The sequence below is a fragment of the Lycorma delicatula genome, chromosome 4, assembly GCF_047948215.1.
Source record: "Lycorma delicatula isolate Av1 chromosome 4, ASM4794821v1, whole genome shotgun sequence".
Lineage (NCBI taxonomy): Eukaryota > Metazoa > Arthropoda > Insecta > Hemiptera > Fulgoridae > Lycorma > Lycorma delicatula.
The window spans coordinates 54429479-54450392 of record NC_134458.1 but is presented as its reverse complement, the minus strand read 5'-3'; the positions used below and the strand labels follow the sequence as shown (position 1 = coordinate 54450392).

The 20914-nt window shown below is 30.3% G+C and overlaps 1 protein-coding gene across 3 annotated transcripts in view; it reads left to right on the top strand.

Moving 5' to 3' along the window:
- The window catches only part of NfI (Nuclear factor I), a 989818-nt gene that overhangs the window by 171665 nt on the left and 797239 nt on the right, over positions 1-20914 (top strand). For all 3 annotated transcript variants that reach the window (XM_075362974.1, XM_075362976.1, XM_075362975.1), the window contains one exon: positions 2283-2382. In XM_075362974.1, the coding sequence (XP_075219089.1) occupies positions 2374-2382 (9 nt within the window). In that variant the 5' untranslated portion in view covers positions 2283-2373. The remainder of the gene's footprint in view (positions 1-2282; positions 2383-20914) is intronic.

Here is a 20914-nt window from a genome sequence, read left to right as displayed (position 1 = left end):
GTTAATGTGGTTAATGAAAAACACGAATCGTTTTTATGCGTATTTTTAACAACATTATGTACGTTATAGTTTGGAATACAACTCGGTCGGAAACGTGTCATAACGTAGGAACGCTGTAAAGTTAGCTCCAACCATTCGAATCAAACAATTAACATTGTTATTTCTCAATAGCATTTCATTAACCGTGTCGATTATCAATTTCTTTGTTTGCGAATTGTCGATTCGATTTTAAATGTGAAATCATTCTCTCAGCTGAAATTCATTGACAGTTAGTTGAAATATTAATGATGTGATTATTAAAATGTGCATGATGATGCAAGATCTGGAAAATCATTTGTCATTACTGATATCCTTTGAGATCGGAAACGCATTCTCCTGATCGATTATCTGCAACGAGAAGAAATCATTAACTTAGAAAGGTACTGCAAAATCTTAAAAAAAGTTTAGGTACGTTATACTTAATCGTCGACATACCCTTTTTACAAAAAAAGGTATATCCGCTGTACAATTACGCGTTTTTTTCCTCAGGTTATTCAAAACACGGCCAAACAATTGCAAAAGTTTCGATGGGATATATAGGATCAACTTCTGTACTGTCCGTATCCGCAGCCATCTGATTTTCATCTTTTTCTGAAATTGCAGGAATTTTTTGAACAGAATTAGCACGTAGACCGATAATAATGTTCGACGATCGGTTCAAGAAACAGGCGGCTGAGTACTTAACTAGGGATCGTCACCTGATCTAAAAGTATTTGGATAGATAAAGGATTACGTTGACAAAGGCAAATACGCAACCTAATAATTAATATTATTAAGAAATCTTTATTAATCTAATAAACTCTACTTTATTTTGTAAGTGAACAAAAAGTATATATATATATATATTTATTTATTTTTCTCACACTAATGCTGGAAATGTCCTCTACCTGCTGCTTCACATGCCTCAACACATTTCGTCATGTTATTGCTACTTTTCGGATGGCCGCTGCACTTATGAGGAATATTAGTCTTCGATGTTATGCTTGAGTTGGTCAATTGTGTGAGGGTTGTTCTTGTAGACATTATCCTTAACTTTTCCCCATAAAAGAAGTCGGGGGGAGTAAAATCTGGTGATCTAGACGGCCAGAGTTCACGAGTAAAATGATGTGTTCAGCAAAGAACTCACGCAACATTACTATTGTGTTATTCGCTGTGTGCGCCGTTCCACCGTCTTGCTGCAACCAGCAGTCTCGTTCATCAGCCTTTAACAGTCCCACGAATTGCATGACGATGTCCTGGTAATGTTCAGCTTTTATCGTTTCCGTGAAAAAGATTGTTCCTACAATTATTTTCTGCGAAATCACACAACAAACTTCAACCGTCTGTAAGTGTAACGGGATCTTATGAAAAATGCGAGGGTATTTTGATCACCAATATCTGTCGTTCTGGCTGGTTACGTAGCCCCTTTGATGAAACCATGCTTTATCAAAGTACAAAAATAATCTAACACTCGAGCAGTGCTGCGAAAAAAACGCAAAAACCATTGATAGTAATGAAATCTTTTTCCCATATCAGGTTCTATAAGCTGGTGCATAACGTGAATGCGATACGGACGGAGTTTCAGCTTCTTTGTGGTTCTGCGAACACTCCCGTTAAGACATTCCGGTTTGTTGACACATTTTTCGTAACGACTTTCTGGCTGAACGTAACAAGAATACGCGGATACTTTCCAAGGACGCATCACTTAAAACCGTAGATCGGCCGGACCGTTTACATTCATCCATACTACCGGTTTCTCTAAAACGAGCGATTACGCATAAAATCGTAAATATATTAGGCACTCGCGATTCAGAAAAAGCTACCCTAGTCTTCCTGACGTTTTAAGAATGATTGCGATTTAAGGTAACTTTCAACAATGAAAGTACTTTGAGCCTGGGAGAAACGCATGTTTGTTCGCTCACAGCATACTCACCACTGTCATCAAAAAGAAGGGAAATTGCTTGGCTATCGAATGCTACTCTTTAACCACAAGGTCACCTGTTGCCAACTCATACATTCCCGCAGGCAAAAAACTAAGTTTCCCCTTACAATATGTTTTCGAATTTAGGGTGGTACATATCTTTTGGTTCACTCTGTTTTTAAGACAATTTTTACAATAAAATCAAAAATTTTGAGAACAAAACTCTTATATAAAAAAAAGGTATCCTTATTATATTGATGTTTTTAACAAAAAAAAAAAAAAATTTATAAAAATATAAAAAGTAAAACGGTTTGTTTATTTTACATAAAAATGTTTGTTTCAGAGCAAAATGACGGTTCTGGTGATCGGAGGGCTTTAGCAGACGACATACGGCTGCAGCGAGCTACTTCACCCTTCTGTAGTCTTCTTTACTCATGGGGCTGGTATGTCATTATTTCATTTTATCGAACCGCTTTCGACTTAATTATTTCGAATTGCATATTTGTATAATTGGTTTTTAAATTATTTTTAAAAAAATTTGATTTTTTAAAAAATTTGATTTTTTACAAATGGTGAAGCATTATATTTTGAAATAACCTTTGTTATTAAAACCTAAAAAAGATTCCACCAGTTGTTACAGGATACTTCGACGGTAATAAATTAACCTTATTGAAATAAATTTGAAATTACACGAAGTAAATTTTTCGAGTCAGATTTTCTATTGTTATAAAATTAAAAATATATTATCTATAAGATATTTGGGAATACGTATTAATCGGTACCTTAAATTTGGGTTCCAAATCCATCATAGTTTAAGGCACACTTGGTCGATAACATATTATACACTCAGCATTTATTCAGAGTTTATCGTTTTAGTCATTAATTTCGTATGGGGTATAGTAAGGTGGAATGAAACATTTCCTTCATCTTTAGTCCCCGTGATTAAAACAAGGTTAAGTTTTAGAAAATCATGCATTTATCCTAGACAGCCTCTTTTTTACCGGTTTGTTGTTTTCGATATTGATAAAAATTTATAATATATATTCTCATATTTGTCACCCAAATTCAAATCTTTCAATTAGAAAATCTAATTCATAAATTCAGTACTTTCTGAATTTTAAATTTTAACATTTAGAAAAAGGAAAACTGTCCTTTTAGGTCATGATCATGGTACAAGAAATACGGAAGCGCAGGGTTAACAAAATAAATTAAAAGAATCATTATTGGCAAGCAGGGAGATCTTAATATTAAGCGCTCAAGTTTTTTTTTTTTTAAGTTACTATTTGATAATAATAGTTTATATAAACATAGAAGTATTTTTTAAAATCAAATTAAAGTAGTATATGTTAAACTGTGTTTAGGTTTCTAATTTTAATTACTCATTCTGTTTTCGTTCTATATTGATGTAGTTCATATCTCACAATGCCACGAATAAAGCTCTAATTACAAATAACCGAGTTTTTAAAAGAAAATAAATAAATAAAAAACTTTCTATTCATTTTTATTTAATTTATACTTTTCCATGTTGAGAAAAACTAATATATTAATTAATTATCCTTTCCCGAGTACAGGGTTTGCCTTATTCAAGAAAATAAGTTGTATTAAGCCTTACTTTTTAATGTGTTGTATATTATTAACTTGTGTTTTTTTAATTCATATTATTAACATTTGTATATTTATTATTTAACTATGAAAAATAAATAAATTTAAAAAACCTTTATTTTTTTTACATATTAAATTTTTATGAAGAATTTTTGAGAATTATAGTGTTACTGAGCAATTCTCACTAATTGTTAAATCTGTAAACGTATAAAGTGTAACTGGATTATTGCAAGTATCATTAATACAACGAGATTAAAAAATCAGGCAAGTAAACTCATATTTATCATGCAATTTTTTTCCCAAATACTTTCCGGTTTATTCTATGAAAAAAAAATCTCAGTTCCAGTAGAGCCTTTCTTAAATGTAAAAGGAAAAAATAATTACCTGATAATGAAAATTTTATTTTTCAATACATATATAATTTTAAGACTTTCATCTTTAAAATATAACATAAATTAGATTTAAAATTTTGCATAATATTTACGTATAAGTTATGAATATTAATTAATCCCTCTAAAAAACAAAAAAATGTAGTTTGTGTTAAATGATTTTTGATAAAATACGCAGTTAATTTAATATTTGAGAGAGATTTTAAATGATTTGTTGGAATGCATATTTATCTTTCACAGTTCATGTAATTATCGCAATTTTTAAAACAATTAATTTTAATAAATATTGAGGAAATACCTCTGTATTATAAAAAAAGTTAAATAAACATAAACGAAAACTTTCATGTATATTTTTTGCGCGATAATTTTTGTTTTTAATTTACTCAGGTATAAAGTTTGTTTTTTTTTTTGAGAAAAAGTTAGATATTTCCGAAACTAAAAATATAAAGAAAAAAAAATTACGTAAAGTTACGGTTACTGAATTAGGCAAAGCTATATATAACGATTTATTTCAATTATTCTTTTTATAGTTCACAATTCCTCTGTACGTTAAATAAAAAAAAAAAAAAAAAAAAAAAAAAATATATATATATATATATATATATATATATATATATATAGATTGAAAATCCGCCAAGTACAAAATTAAAGAAACATTCTTACTTTTTTTTTTTTTTACTTTATTTTCTTTACATTAAAGCACTTTCGAGCATAAACCCATCCTCAGTAATGTTTTCTGATTTATCTTCATTTACATTTACACATATAACTACTATTCAACAACTTTACACTTTGGTTACTTTTTATAACTTTGGTTATTGAGTAAAATATAAAAAATTTTAAAAATTTACAGAACATACATTTGTTGTCAAAAATTAAAAATATCTACTAAAAATTACTATTAAAATTTTTAAATTAAATCTAACAAAATTTATTTAATATTTCTTTCAACGTGTTGTTCTATATAATTTTAGTAATACACTACTGTATTTACATTACCTAAAATAACATACTGAAACAATTTTAAATAGAGTTTGGTAAATTTTAGTAAAATATTTTAATCTTAATTGTAATTTTTTGTAAATTTTAGTAGATGTTTTAAAATTTTTGACAACAAATGTATGTTCTGTAAATTTTTAAAATTTCTTATATTTTACTCAATAACCAAAGTTATAAAAAGTAACCAAAGTGTAAAGGTGTTGAATAGTAGTTATATGTGTAAATGAAAATGAAGATAAATCAGAAAACATTACTGAGGTTGGGCTTATGCCCGAAAGCGCTCTAATGTAAAGGAAATAAGTAAAAAAAAAAAAGGGTAAATATGTTTCTTTAATTGTGTACTTGGCAGATTTTCAATATATATAGTTTTAAAAAATATATATAAATATATGTGTAAAATCTTCAGGCGGCAAAGAAAAATATATAATGTGGAACGTATATTTTCTCTAATTACTAAAGATTTTCATTATTTGTATACGAGTATATGTCGGTAAAGCTTAGTAAACAGTATTGCATTGAACAATAATGCTGTTTATATATTATGGTCGTGTTGCCAAAGCTAACTTTGTTCTTTTCCGTTACCTCCACCCCGGTTGTTATCAGTGAATTAATATTTTTCACCCTCAGATATCTCCCTTTCTATTTCCTGATCGTCTTGATAGCTCAGCTGGTAAAAAGAAGTTATCCACCGTGACGTATACATCAGTCGTTACCGTTGGGTATAACACATTATGCGTACACGGGTGTGTAAGTACTAGCAAACAGAACGACTGACAGTCTTAAATACCCAGTAACCAACAAATGAATCTTCACCAACGTTATTCGTAAGTTTCACGCACGTATACCTAGATAATCCACCGGATATATTATTACACAGGTACATTTGGCAACATGGTTGTTTGTAAGGCCGATACATTTTTCCATGCTTTGCAAAGATTGTGTAACTCTTAAGCGGCTGACCTTTAACACCGGTAATTATAATTATTAATTGTTAAATATTACTCTAATTATAATCAGTAAAGATGAAATTCATGCAGTAATCTGCAATAAAAAAAAAGAAGGTAATGTTCAAATTAGAAGTTTCCTTACAATTCATTAGTATTTCTACATAAAATGAATTAAAATTTAATTCACGAACACGACTTTATCTTATAAAAAGATAAATAAATACGGTAAGAAAGACATTATTATTCAAATAATTAAACCACATTTAACTTGCAAGATATGTAATCAAGAAAAAACCGAGCAACTACAGTTAGCATTTTATCATTACTATTGTTATACATATATATACTACTTTTTCTTATAAATTGCAATAAAAAGGTGTTTATACAATAATAGTATGAACTACTCGGAATGCTTAGAAAAAACTGCAAATAAATGTAAACTGTTTTATGTCCTTTTTAGAACTGGTTTTAACGTTCATGTACTTAATATTTTTAATACAACATGATAACAATTCTTAAATATTTTTACTTTTACAGCTTAACTACAAAAATATTATACGGATACGACATAAAGATATCTTAATAATATCTGAAAATATAATGTCGCTCCGAAAGACAGAAAGTAAACAAATCTAATTCGTACTCATAAAACAAATTAACTGCTGTTTATCTAACCCGTAATAAAATTTTGATGTATTTAAAACAAACGATTCTATATAAAAAAGAAGACATAAATGGACATCATTAATTTCATTTACCGGGATCATTCATTAACTTCGTCCGAGTAATACAGCTCGAGTCGGAAGATTCAGCTAAAAAACTTTCGACTACATTTTTACAGTTTAATCATCGAAAAACCTTGGAAAATGATTTTAAACTCGATAGGAAGTTTTTACTATAAATCTTTAGGAGAAATTTTTGTCTGTACAATCAAATTACACATAGGTTTTTTTATTTATTCAGCAATTATTTTGAGATTTTAGCAACAAATTATGTTATGGAATAGTTTAAAATGCGGCTTATTGAACGGGCTAAGGCTAAACTAGATTAGCGTTACGTTAATAGGGCAGGGTTTTTAAAAACGCGTTAATATAATATATATTATGTTACTAGCGCGTGTTATTTAGTCAGCACTTAAGAAACTTTAGATTAGCGGGGTCTAAAGGTTTGCTTTACCGTACTGATGTTCATAAAGTAATTAGAATTCTATTCCAACTACTCAAAATATCTTTATTATTTTTTTTATTTTTAATCGTTGATTTAAAATTACTTTTTTTATTGACGCATAATTGAGGTAAGTTTTATATATAAAGAAGTATTAGGAAGCTTGATTTTACTTAATAAGCATTTCATACCTAGGTTGAACTGAGATCATCGGAATCCTACACGAAGCTACCAAGGATAAATGAGCCTAAGCAAAAAAATCACCTCAGAATAGAAAATTATATATGCAGGGAGAACAATATGAAAAGATCATTCAACCCGTAGAGATACCGCAAAACTATGCAATCTTATCAATCTAAAGCACTAATTTAGGGTACTTGTCTATTAAGTGCTGTACATCCACTCCACTCCCAATACTTTGGGATTTTAGGGCATCCTTACCGAGAATTAGAAAGGACCGTTAATAATCGTTGATTTTGTGTCAACCGGCTTAAATATTTTTGCTGTATTAAGTGACAATACGCAGAAAAGCTATCCGGAGCCTCTACAATCCTCCTAAATGAATAACTTCATTCGTCCTCGGAATCGTACGGGGGGGGGGGGGATGTAGATGTAACCTTTTGAAATATCAACTGTTCAGCTCACCTCCCCCCCCCCCCCGGGGAAAAATATAATTAACTGTATAAAATTACGATTTCATTAATTTAAATTTTCAAAAACCTGGAGAATAATGCGTTTATGTAATCGGTAAATACATAAAATTAATGATTGCAAAGGCCTTATTACAACGACGAAAGACTATTTTTAAAATATCAGTGAGTTCAGTAAACAGTAATTATGTACAGCAGTATTTCTCAGCATGAGGGTCCCGGTGATATGAAAGGGGGCGGTCACGAATTTAGGAACAACTTTACACGTAAACAATAATGACATTATTTTATGAGAAAAAATTATTTATTATAAAAATTTAACTTACATTTATAAATACACATGTAAGGAAAATAAATTAATGAGATGGTTTCGTTTGTTTTCCATTTAAAAGTTTCTCCATTCGTGGATTAAAAACAAACAAAAGCAAATTGTTTTCAAGTGATAAAAGACGATTCCTGTATTTAGTTTTTAGCGCAACCATAGACGAAAAACCCTTTTCACAGAGATAAGAAGTGGCGAAAGGGATTAATATTTTTAATGTTTCTGAGACTAAATTTCCATATTCCCTTCAACGAGCAAGCAAGCCAAAACGTATCTAAATCTTCAGATGTAAATTGTAGTTGTAACGTTTTATTGGCAGAGATTTCGATGTGGTGGTCGTGAATCTCAACCGGTAACTTAGGAACTGCAGCAACGTTTTCACTAAATGGATTCAGTGCCCGTCTCTTCGAGAGATCATTTTTATCTTCCGGGAAATACTCCACCAAATAAATTTCTAGCTCACGCAAATGCACCTTCATGATACCAAAACTGTGGTGAATAATAGTGTCTTCTTCGTCCAAATGTTTCTCAATATGATCGGAAGTGAGTGGAAACATATTAAAAAGTGAATCGCCTTTCAAGGCGAATAAACCAGATATCGAGCTTCCTAATGAAAGCGTGAACTTTGTCTGTCATTAATAAAATATTTTTATCGCGTCCTTGTAAATTCATATTCAAGTTGTTTAAATGTGAAAATACATCAGCTGAGGAAGCCAACGGCAATATATAATCATTATTTTGTAAAAACATTCAGAATGTCCTTTGTTTGTCCTGGAAAATATAATTAATTCATCTCGTAATACCAATAACCGGGTCAGCACAATCTCCCGCGGTAACCGACTTCTATAATGTAAAACAGAGATTTTTTCTTTTCGTCCATTTCATCGCATAGATTAGCAAACATACACAGCTAAATGGCTGTAACTAGGTTTCATTGAGTTGGCGTTGGGGCGGGTCGCGAAATATTCATTATATTTTTTTGGAGGTCATGGAGCTCCAAAAAACTTATTTCTACCTTTAACTTATTTCTACCTTTGTCTGCTATATAATATTTCTGATATATGTATATTTGTCACAAAAATATTGCATGAAATGACAATAATGCCTATAGGAATATCTATCAGATAAGCTCTTCATCAAAAATCCAAGATAGATAAACCATTTTCTTTTACAAATTTAACATAATATTAAATGCAAATAACATGTCGTGAATCAAATCGGTAACTATTGACATTGTTTTCAAATAAAATTTGTGATTTCTAAAAAGGAAAAATTTATCTATGTAAAGTTTTGCTCTCTAATATTTTACCCGGTTTCCTAAAGCCATCATTACCTATCATTCGTAAGCAAATAAATATTTAATTTAAGAAATGAGAATGGAAAGCCTTTTTTTCCATTTTACCTCAGTTAAGTTCTACCAATCACCGGTGAACCATATTTAGGAAAAAATAGAGTTAGATAAATAGACAGATGTAGATTAATTACCGGAGACGTGTCTTTAACCAAACACATCTAAATAGCAGGAAGTTTTTTATGATGTATCAAAAACGTTATTTTTACGCTAAACTTATTACCTATATGAGTTTTAACACTATTAAGATTACGTCGAAGAAAAAAGCTATATCATCATTATTATAGAAAGCGATTTAATAGATTTTATTTTAGGAAAATAGTTCCTCACGGTTTTGGTACGGATTATCAGTTGAAAGGTTTAATTCTTGAATGAATTTTATCATTTTATTCTTTATAAAGATTGTCAATTCCTTCAAATGCAAGTCAAAAAAGAAATTGACTGTATTTTTATTTCGAAATTTATAAAAACCATCACAAGGAGGAAGAAAACTGTGTTGTGTATTATATTCTAGTGGGAGATTCTTACCTGTAGAAATTACTGTTTTAGTTTACATGAAGCTGGGTAGCTTAATATGGAGAACAGTCATCTGAAAAAATTATACATATATCATGGAATTAAGATTTTAAATTTATACTTAAAATATATCGTATTTTAGATTAAGACTACTTAATTCACTTTTTCCAAAGGAAAATGGTTCACCTAGATTAGATTAGCCACGGATAAATTACTTTGGACTGCAGTATCACTCAAGGGTTTTTATTTAGTCACCATCTTCATCATCATCTTCGATGAATGATAACTAATTCTGGGAAAATTATGGATTATTTAGTTCAATTCTACATTTTGCGTTAACCACTATAAAAACCATTCCATTATTAAACTTCTGTGTCATTTTCTTTTCCATGATACTTCAATTAAATATTGTAAAGTAAAAGTTACTGTGTTAAATTTAATGTTTCCACACTTAAACACTGATCTGTTCAACTGGTGTGAATATAAAGTATAAAAAAAAAAATGTTATATATATATATTTTTTTAGCTTGATTTTTAAAATCGCTCGTTACTTTGTCCAACGAATGATTATTCGGTAAAAGGGTGGGAAGTTTCCTCTCAGGGGCCTCGGGTCTATCGATTGCCGCAGGCCAGACAACAATGTGATTCGGAACACTTCTATAACATAAACTGTGACAAAAGTTTTCCTACAATCAGTAATTTATTTTTATACCGGCTTATAAATTCTGATATATATTGTCATTCTTTATGACGTTATTTTCATTCGGTGTGTAACGGATTTTTTGTTGATCTTCTTTTTATTTATTAATAAAACACTTCATAAAAACTATACATTATGTGAATATTAGGTCGGTTAATTAAGTTTTTTAAACTTCTGGAACTCAATTATTTGAACTCGATGTATTTCGTTACCCAAAATATATTTTATCTTGAAGTACCAAAGCTTTTGGAAAGCTTATTACAAAACCTTTAGTAAATAACTAAAACATTACTTTTAACAGTTAAACCAACCATTTTTAAAGGGGGATTAAATTTCTTTAAATCTGTACCCTGGTTCTCCAATATAGGAGAATTTATACTGTTAAAGCGATTTATATCATCGACTCATTTGAGATTATGTTTGTTCATAACTCTGTTCTATGTGAAACGGTTAGTTTTGATTAATTAGTTATTTTGAAAGCTATATTACCTTCGAGTAACCTGGCTAAAAATAAAAACCGTTAGCAAAAGCTTCATTGCAGACTACGTCGTTGCAAAAACGGCGTTAATGTCACTGATTGAGGACTTCACGTTTAGTTATCTAATGAACTTCAAATACGGTTATTTTACTAATAAAATTACCAATTGTGAATAATCTTTTGCCGACGTTAAAGAAAAAAAATCATGATCAAACATATGTTAGTTATGAGGTACTGAAACCGTATGTAAGATTAAATTGTATTTATTATTATTCTTTTATTAAATAAAATAAGACATAAATGAATAGTAATAATAACAAAATTACGGTTAAATTTATAATTTATTCTGATCCACTCCTATAATGTGACTTTTGTTCTCCCAATTCATATCGGTCTAAATGTTGTACGTGAAATATATTATATGAATAATGTAGTTAAAAAAACTTTATTGTCAGTATTTTTGTGTGTATAATCTACTAAATCGTCTAGGTTGCGGTTAGTTTTGGTGTTAAGGGTGAAAAATATACTATATGGTAAAAACATAGTTCTAAGTAATCATGACTCATGACGCCATACCCGCATCAGTAACCTCTGACGGCACGTGTATTAAATGTATAATATTTATGTATACATATGTTACTAACATCTATTTGTTTAACTTTAACTTCCTAATTTTTCTCTTCAAACATTTTACTAATATACTAACAGAATTTTATAGCGCTTACAACGAACGAACAGTTCGTTATTGAATCAAATATGTATGTGTGTAAACTCTTTTTGTCTAGGATTTTAAGTTTGATTGCGGATTCGGATTAAACATCGTTAAAGGACTAAAACAATGCAGGAATGGCCGCGATCGGCCGTCGGGTTCACCTCAAAATGGCCACCAAAATTAAACTTTTGTAATAATCATTATGCAATAACGGAGTAAGCTATCAAGCTGGTTCAAACGCACTTACGTAATGTTTACCAAAATGCATAAAATGTGTAAATATAAATTTTGTAAATCAAGTGTAAGATCCCTAAAATTAACTTATTAATAATTGAAAAAAAAATATATATATATACATACACCATAAAATCGCCAAAACAGGATATAAATCAATCATATTAACTTGTCACGTAACGTTCTCGATGAAGTTCATTTAAACGGAATCTGAATAACTTATATCAGTAAGGAAAGATGTCTGGGTTTATACCTTGATTCGCCGTTTAACTTGTTTGACTGCTTGACATTAAATTTAAAAGAACGTACTGGATATTGGATAAGGAATGTCAACTTTCTTTGTCCAAAAAAGTTGTGCTATATAAGGCTTTTTTGAAGCCTGTTTGGACTTACGGAATCGAACTCTAGGGCACAACCAGTAACAGTAATTTGGAGATCATACAACGGTCCCAGAATAAAATACTACGGAACATAACACAAGCGCCGTGGTTGGCGAGGAATACTGAGATACACGATTACATAAGCATTCCATACATTCGAAAAGTTGAACCCCTAGTTTCGAGATGTGTGTACAAGCTGGAATAGCGTGTTGATCATATACCTTTGAATTTACTTGACAACAGTGAGAATGTTAGGAGAATGAAAATGATCATGTGCTTGATCTGATTGATGGACCGTTATGATGATCCGGTTTTTTGGACGTAACCCTTCTTATAATTATTTTTGTTTTATTCTTAGATATTTAAATTTATGGATGCTTACGCTTATTATTTACCTACGGTTATCTTAAAGTTAATGTTTCATTTATTTTTGTTTTAAGTTAATGTTGTTCTGTTTACGTATCCGACTTGATTAATGATGTGAAGATATGTGTTAATTCTCCATTTAACTGATATTTATCGATAATTAACTTTCAATTTGTGTCATTTTATTCAAATTAATTATTTTTGTACTCGTTGAAGATTATTATTAGATGATCCTATTTCAAGTGATAGTCTGTCATACGATTTACTTACAGATTCAATATGAAAGCTGATTCTAGAAAAACGAATTCAGAAAAAAATGTTCGAGTTTGGTAATAATGTAATTAGAAATTTCAGATAATAATTTTGTTAGAAATGAATTGATAATTGAGAGAACACTAATAATAATAAGAATATTCGCTCGAGAAATTCTTACTTGATTTTTTATTAATACTAAAAAAAAGAGAGAAAGAAAAGAAGAAAAAAAAGACTAGAAGAATTTGAAATGTGGGTATGAAGATTAAGTGGAAGTCAAAATGAAGGCATGTAGACAAAATAACGAGGATAATAGAGGCTTTGAGAGGGGATGGGTTGATTAAAACACTACTAGAAGTATCAGTAGAAGTTGAAAAAAAGAAAGCCCGGAAAAAGTAAAAATTATAGATGATCTAACAGGAAATTGAGGCTATTAGAAACTCAAGGTTAGTTGGAAATAGAGGCGAATGAGACAGATATAGTATAATAGACTTATCTCAGGCCAGATAGCCATACGGGGATTTATGACTATATCTCATATATATATATATATATATATATATATATATATATATATACACGCTATATTTTTATTGGAGTGTTTCAAAACTAGATAGCTAAATTGTGAGATGCTGCGCTTAGTTTTTCATCTGCCTGTCTATGATTTTTCGTAAATATTCATATTATTTCATAAGCTGATTTAGGAATTTTATGAAAATTTGGTAAATTTCAATTGTTATTCATTAAGGTATGAATAAATGCAATGAACTTGTATTTTAACATCTTTTTTTCATATTTCTTTATTTTTGTGTTAAATTATTACTTTTTTAGAATTAAGATTAATTCTAATAATAAAGTATTTTATTATTTTAGTAATTTTCTCATAAAACATTCTTCTCGCTAATGAATCTATAACTTTCATTATTTCTTACAGTTCAATTTTAAATTCAGCTGAGAGAAAAATATTCTCGACTGAATGGAAGGGCTTTTAAATTAATTTTAAATTAAATTAATTTGTTACATTATAGTAGCTATTTGTGACATCTTTATGGAAATGAAACGCGTAAGACAAGTTATCCGAAGTACATGAGGTACTAGTTGGAATTGCTTTCTCTGAAAGTGATGATATTCACAATACAGTCAATCTCTGTGGTGAAAAGAGTGAATGTTTCACTTGTAGAATGAATATTGCTGGCATGTGTTGTTATACAATAGAATATTTGTAAAAAAGTAACGGGAAACCTAACAAAGTAGAGAACATTATTAAAGTTTTATGAACATATGTATTTTACTTTACAGTTTATATAGCGCTGTAGCAAAGCTATAGCTCTATATCATCTAGGCATATGCGGTTTTTACCGAATCTTGACGTTTTGACACCTAAGAAACCCAAAAACCGGATGGAAATTTTCCGGATGTTAATGTTCGCATGTACGTGTGTTTTCGGTGTTGGTCTCTAAAACATCTTACATCTCCAGAATTACTGGACCGATTTTGACCAAACTTGGTCAGATTACTTCTGTACATGGAGCATTGATGCCATTACATTTTAAACTTAAAAGGTCAAGGAGGTGAGGCCGTAGATTAAGTTCACCCTCAGTATCTCGAGATTTCGCCTAATTAAGGTCATATTTCTCTTAAGCAAGATTTGTTAAAAATTAAAATATAACAATATTTGCAAAAAATATTTTTGCAAAAAATCGTACTCCCACCCAAAAAATGCTCTAAACTATTGCTATGTTGTGACGTCACAGGTAAGCGGTACAATTAAATAAATGAATAATATTAAAAGTGTAAAACAGTAACACCCGGTCTGGCTGGGTCTCGAAGTCGATCGCCCGGTTCACTCGGTACCTAGTGCGTTAAGCTTCGTGGCTACAACAGTCTGCTGACCGTACGGGCGAAATTTGTTCTATGTAAGTTGTGAAATTACATTAGTTTAATTAGTTCCGACCGTCGCCGCTAGTGCCGCCACACCTGCGCGAATTATATACGGTATGCGTGAGCGGTTTAGTTAGAATGGTTAAATTGAATAAACGAAAAAATATTATATTTAAATAAAATGGTAAATACTTTAAATTAAGTTATGTTTGCACGTGTGTGTGAGCCGTGCAACAGAAACAACCCACAGTTGTAGGACTTTCCCGGAACGCTTGGCCACGTGCCGGGAAAGTCCTGTAACTATGCTGCCATCTTTTTTCTCTTTGAATCGTTATTCTGCTATCAAATTTTTACTTCGAGTACATTATTGTTTCTTTTTTTATAAAATATGAAAAGTACAAGGAATAAGCACCACCGTCTCATTTTTATTCAGCTGAACTTGTACACCCTGGTCCTCGCCTACATTCATTTTCATCGGATTAAAATTTGAGGTAATGGTGATATATACGTTTTGAAAAATTTAATTTTGTGGTTTTTCATTATTTAACACAAAGTTCTACTATAAAAGTATTATTACAGTAATTCTCTTTGTATTTTTGTTTTTAATACGATATTAGAACAAAATAAACTTATTAAATCTGTTTGCGTGTTATCTGATATGAAAACAAAATAAGGATATTATTACAGAAACAATAGAAGCCATAACAATAACAATATTTGTTATAAAAATAACAATTTTAATAGATAACTTAAGAAGATTAGCGAATTTAAGTAATGATTTTAATGGATTATAATTAAAGAAAATCTTTGACCGAATCAGAAAATAAATATAAAAGAAACTAACTCGGCAAACTGTAGTGTCCACAACGAGGCGTAACTAGGCCTGCAAATCAAATGAGGGAGTTTTTTTATTATTATCCAAAGTATAAAAGTTTTTATGAACAAATACATATCCTATAGGAACGAGTGTGTTAATGTTTTATGGCATCATCGCTGCAGGGAATTCCGCTTTCGGATAATTACTTGGCTCCACTATCTGTAGTGAATATGCGACATCGCATACATCCTACTGGCCTCCGAATAGAGCTCCGGGGACTTTTTATCTGGCTCAGTAAACTAAATTAAACAAAGCACGGATTAAAACCTATCGTAACCGCTTTATTATATGGGTGAATGGGCTGAATATGGTGCAAGATATTGTTCGCTAAAAAGACCAGACGTTTTCTTTAAAAGGACGTAAAATTTCCTTTTTCCACTCTTACGAGTCGGGTCTCAGACTAAATCACCGTTTAAACTTAAGTTTTTATTACAGTCATTTTATACAATGTATTGTAAACGGTCCGGTTACGTTATAAGTTGTAGTTGAAATAAAAGAAATTAAACTGCCTACTGAAAGTGTGTGTACGCTAATCGTTTCCCACTCTTAATCCGAACTTATAAAATCGTTTACTATTTATAAAGAATGATATCGTTTATCCGGTTCTAGACTTACATGAACCCTGTTTAACAATAACATTTGAGATTTTAATGCGTAATATTTTTTTTTATTTTATAACGGAGTAACTTGTATTTATGAAGAAATATATTGAAACCATAAGAAAATGTAATTTTCAGATAATTTTAAAATCATACAACTTTCAGCCGTTTCATAAATTAATAAAATAATAATTTAAAGTTATTTTGATGTTACACTAAGCTAACCGTTTTACTATTTTTTTTAATTTTAAAGTTAAAAAGGAATATCTTATTAAGAATATATGATGAACATATCCAAGAAACGAAATCTTTCACCCCGAGCTCTATCCATATGTTTTTTAATTACTTTATTTTTTATTATTTTATTAAAAGGTGCCTTTAAACAAACACAAAATTCAATGATTTATACCTAATGTCGGAAGATATATTCCATTCATAGGAATAACACGACTTGAAAAAACATTATAAGATAAAAGCAAATTCGTTATCAGAATAAAATACTGCCAGTAAAATTAGAATACCTCAGAAATGGACTTCATAGAATTAAAAATTGTTCAACTTAAGTTTGTTGAATGCATTTAACAATTTTTCATACGGTTTTATTTGTGGGAGACGTTATTTAGGAAATATTAGATTATAAAAGAGCATAGATTCCTTACAGATACGAGTATAAGAAAGTTAGATGCCCGAAGAGGATCCACTAATCCTGTTTTAAATATTTCTCCCAAAATTTGGTCACACGTATTATTTGTTTGAATAATACATGCGTTATGCAGTTAAATTTCTGGGAAGGGGGAAATTACAAAGAAGAATATTATTAATTTACCAAAACGTTTTGAAATGTCTGAAATACAGCAATTAATCAGAAAGAAACTTACTCGAATTAAACATATAAAAGTAATAATTAAGAATAACATAATTAAAAATAGCTTTTAATGACCGACTAGTAAAAAATTATTTTTTTTTATAGTTTGATATCACCCAAAATAAAATTTAACGCAGAAAATTTCTACGTTAAATTCTTAAGAAATAATCAATATAAATAAAAATGTAATGTTCGTTTGTTCAAAATCTTAAATCTCCAAAAGTTAGTTACCGATTGCTTTAAAATATTGACACAACGTTGCATTGGAATACGCGCGTCTTTTTATATACGTAAGATGTAACACCTGTGACAAGTAAAAACATGCTTTTTTTCAAAAAAAGCGCTATATGTTGGACGTAAAAGCAACACACGCTATACTAAATATTTTACGATTCCATTTCAAAGTTCCCGATATGCGTGTTCGCTATAGACTAAAAAACTACTGGTCCGATTTACGCACGAGGAAAAAGGGAGAAAGGGAAAAATCGAAAAAGGTGAAAGGGAAGAAGGGAAAATGGAAAAAAGAAAAAGGCGAAAACCGGGAAAAGGAAATGGAAAGAGGAAAGGGAGAAAGAGGAAGGGGTAAAGGGAAATAAGGGAAAGCGAAATGGGAGAGAAAAGGGAAAGAGGGAGGGAAATGGGTGAAAAGTGTGGAAATGGTGGAAAAGGAATATGATAAAAATGAAAATGGGAAAAGGGAAAAGGGAAAGTGGGAAAAGGAAAATGGGGAAGTGGATAAATGAAAATGAAAAGGGGGAAAGGAAGAAAGGATAAAAGGGAAAAAGAGAAAGGTTAAATTTTGTGAAGTTCCGTACTGTTAATTTTCTTAATGTTTTATAAAACTTTCAATTGTGTTTATTAAAATATATATATATATACTAAAATCTAGTAATAGCGAAGCATTGCCGGGTTTGCTAGTAATGACAATAAAGTTCTTTATGAGATATTTAAATTTAAGTATAAGTCGCCACATAGTTAAATTTTAGTTTGTAATATTCAGATGATTATTTTCTCAAGAAAATAAGCACGGAAAAAAGATAACAGGAATAGTATTTTATCACGCTTTTTAATCTACGATTTTCTCTTAATCTGTTTGAGAACCGGGTACAAACACAGATTGGACATACGTAAAAGAATTAAAATTTTAATACAGCTTATTTTTTGATAATACAAAATTTTATTTCAGAGAGAAAGACACAAGTTACCTTTATCTTAATAACCATATCTTTTATCTTAACCATACTTAAACACAATAAAGATTGTGTATCATAGTCATTTTCAGTTAATATTGACAGTACTCACAAATTAATTATGTGTGATTCAGACCGCACGGCCGAAGTGAAAATTCGATGACGATCGTCATCGTTTCGAAGTAATATATGTATATATTGTATTAATAATCTTAATATTATGGATGACATACATTACTTGGACGAATCATTAACAAAGCATAAATTAATATTATATACATATATATAAATAGAATTATTTATTTTCATTCGTATAACCATTAGATCTACAATACGTACACTTAACTACTTATCAATTATTTTGTTGAATCTTGCTGAAGTAGATTTGTAAATCAACTGTTTTCTCCGACATTATCATAATCCGAAAATGAAACATGGCTTATGGTAACTAGAATGCAAGATAAATACTTTTGATTGAAATCTAAGTATTTTTAAAAAAAACTCCGTCAATTGTAATTCCATATTTTGTAGTACTCTCATTTGGGTCTTTCGGCATATTTATATTTAATGTGGTATTTAAGTAATCAATTACTTAAAAAAGGCTTCGAAATTTATTTTGAGAGATCTACATTAAAACCCCCAAATAACTTATCAATTAAATTACTCTGATAAACATAATTTTTGTTTCCAAACATGAGATACATGATTTTAATCAGCTTTTTGATGCTGAAAACGAATATGAACTCAGAATCTTTCTATCGCCCACCATTTTTGGAATATGTGGAAATTTTACTTAAAGGATTTTTTTTATTTTTTAACGTATATTTAGCATTTTCAGCTCCTATTATTGTATTTATGTTAGCTCATTTTTTATTGTTTAACTGTGTTAACGTAATTTGTAAGCCATAAATAAACAATACAAGACAAAAAATTAAATCATGTCATAGTCACATATTATGACATCACATCTAGTAATGAAGAGTAAGCCTTCATGGACAAGATTAATCATGTCTGTGCAGGTCAAAACATGTAGCTGAACACACCTGTGTTGTTTGTATTAAGCACTGGATTTAGGAATGAATTAATTTTGTTCAGTCTTATTGCTGTCTTAAGTTTGTTAACAATGCAGTGTCATAATGCCTCGAAATTGTGCAAATTATGTGAATGCCTTTTCTTATGAATGTGGTGAGTTTACCGTAAAATCAAATAGAAAAAACATTACACCTTTAATTAAAAAGCATATCATTTGTACTTTCAGTGTAAAATTGGTGATCAGGATAAGACGTGGGCTCCTCATATAGTATGCACTAATTATACGGTATATTTAAGAGGATGGCTGAAAGGTACAGGGAAGGCTTTGGCATTTGGTGTACCTGTGGTTTGGCGTGAACTAAATGATCATGTAACAAATTATTACTTTTGTTTAACAAGTGTGTCTGGAATTTTAAAAAAATCTAAACATACTGTAAAATATTCTTCATTGCAATCTGCAATTAGGCCTGTACCTCGCAGTGAAATTATTCCAGTTCCTGAGCAGCCTGTGAATGTACGTTTCGAAAGCAGCGATGAAGAATCAGATAGTACAGAAGAAGACAACGATGATTTTGATTTTGAATTATCTTCCAATAAGTCACATCTTATATCAGAAAGTGAATTAAATGACTTGGTTAGGGATTTAAATTTACCATTAAATCCAGCTGAACTGTTAGGATCAACATTGCAATGTTGAAATTTACTTTAAAAAAATACAACAATTTCGGGCTTCCGAAGTCGACAAAGAGAACTTCCTCAGTATGTTTTTTTTTTTTGTCTTCAGTCATTTGACTGGTTTGATGCAGCTCTCCAAGATTCCCTATCTAGTGCTAGTCGTTTCATTTCAGTATACCCTCTACATCCTACATCCCTAACAATTTGTTTTACATATTCCAAACGTGGCCTGCCTACACAATTTTTCCTTCTACCTGTCCTTCCAATATTAAAGCGACTATTCCAGGATGCCTTAGTATCTGGGCTATAAGTCTCTCTTCTTTTAACTATGTTTTTCCAAATGCTTCTTTCTTCATCTATTTGCCGCAATACCTCTTCGTTTGTCACTTTATCCACCCACCTGATTTTTAACATTCTCCTATAGCACCACATTTCAAAAGCTTCTAATCTTTTCTTCTCAGATACTCCGATCGTCCAAGTTTCACTTCCATATAAAGCGACACTCCAAACATACACTTTCAAAAATCTTTTCCTGACATTTAAATTAATTTTTGATGTAAACAAATTATATTTCTTACTGAAGGCTCGTTTATCTTGTGCTATTCGGCATTTTATATCGCTCCTGCTGCGTCCATCTTTAGTAATTCTACTTCCCAAATAACAAAATTCTTCTACCTCCATAATCTTTTCTCCTCCTATTTTCACATTCAGTGGTCCATCTTTGTTATTTCTACTACATTTCATTACTTTTGTTTTGTTCTTGTTTATTTTCATGCGATAGTTCTTGCGTAGGA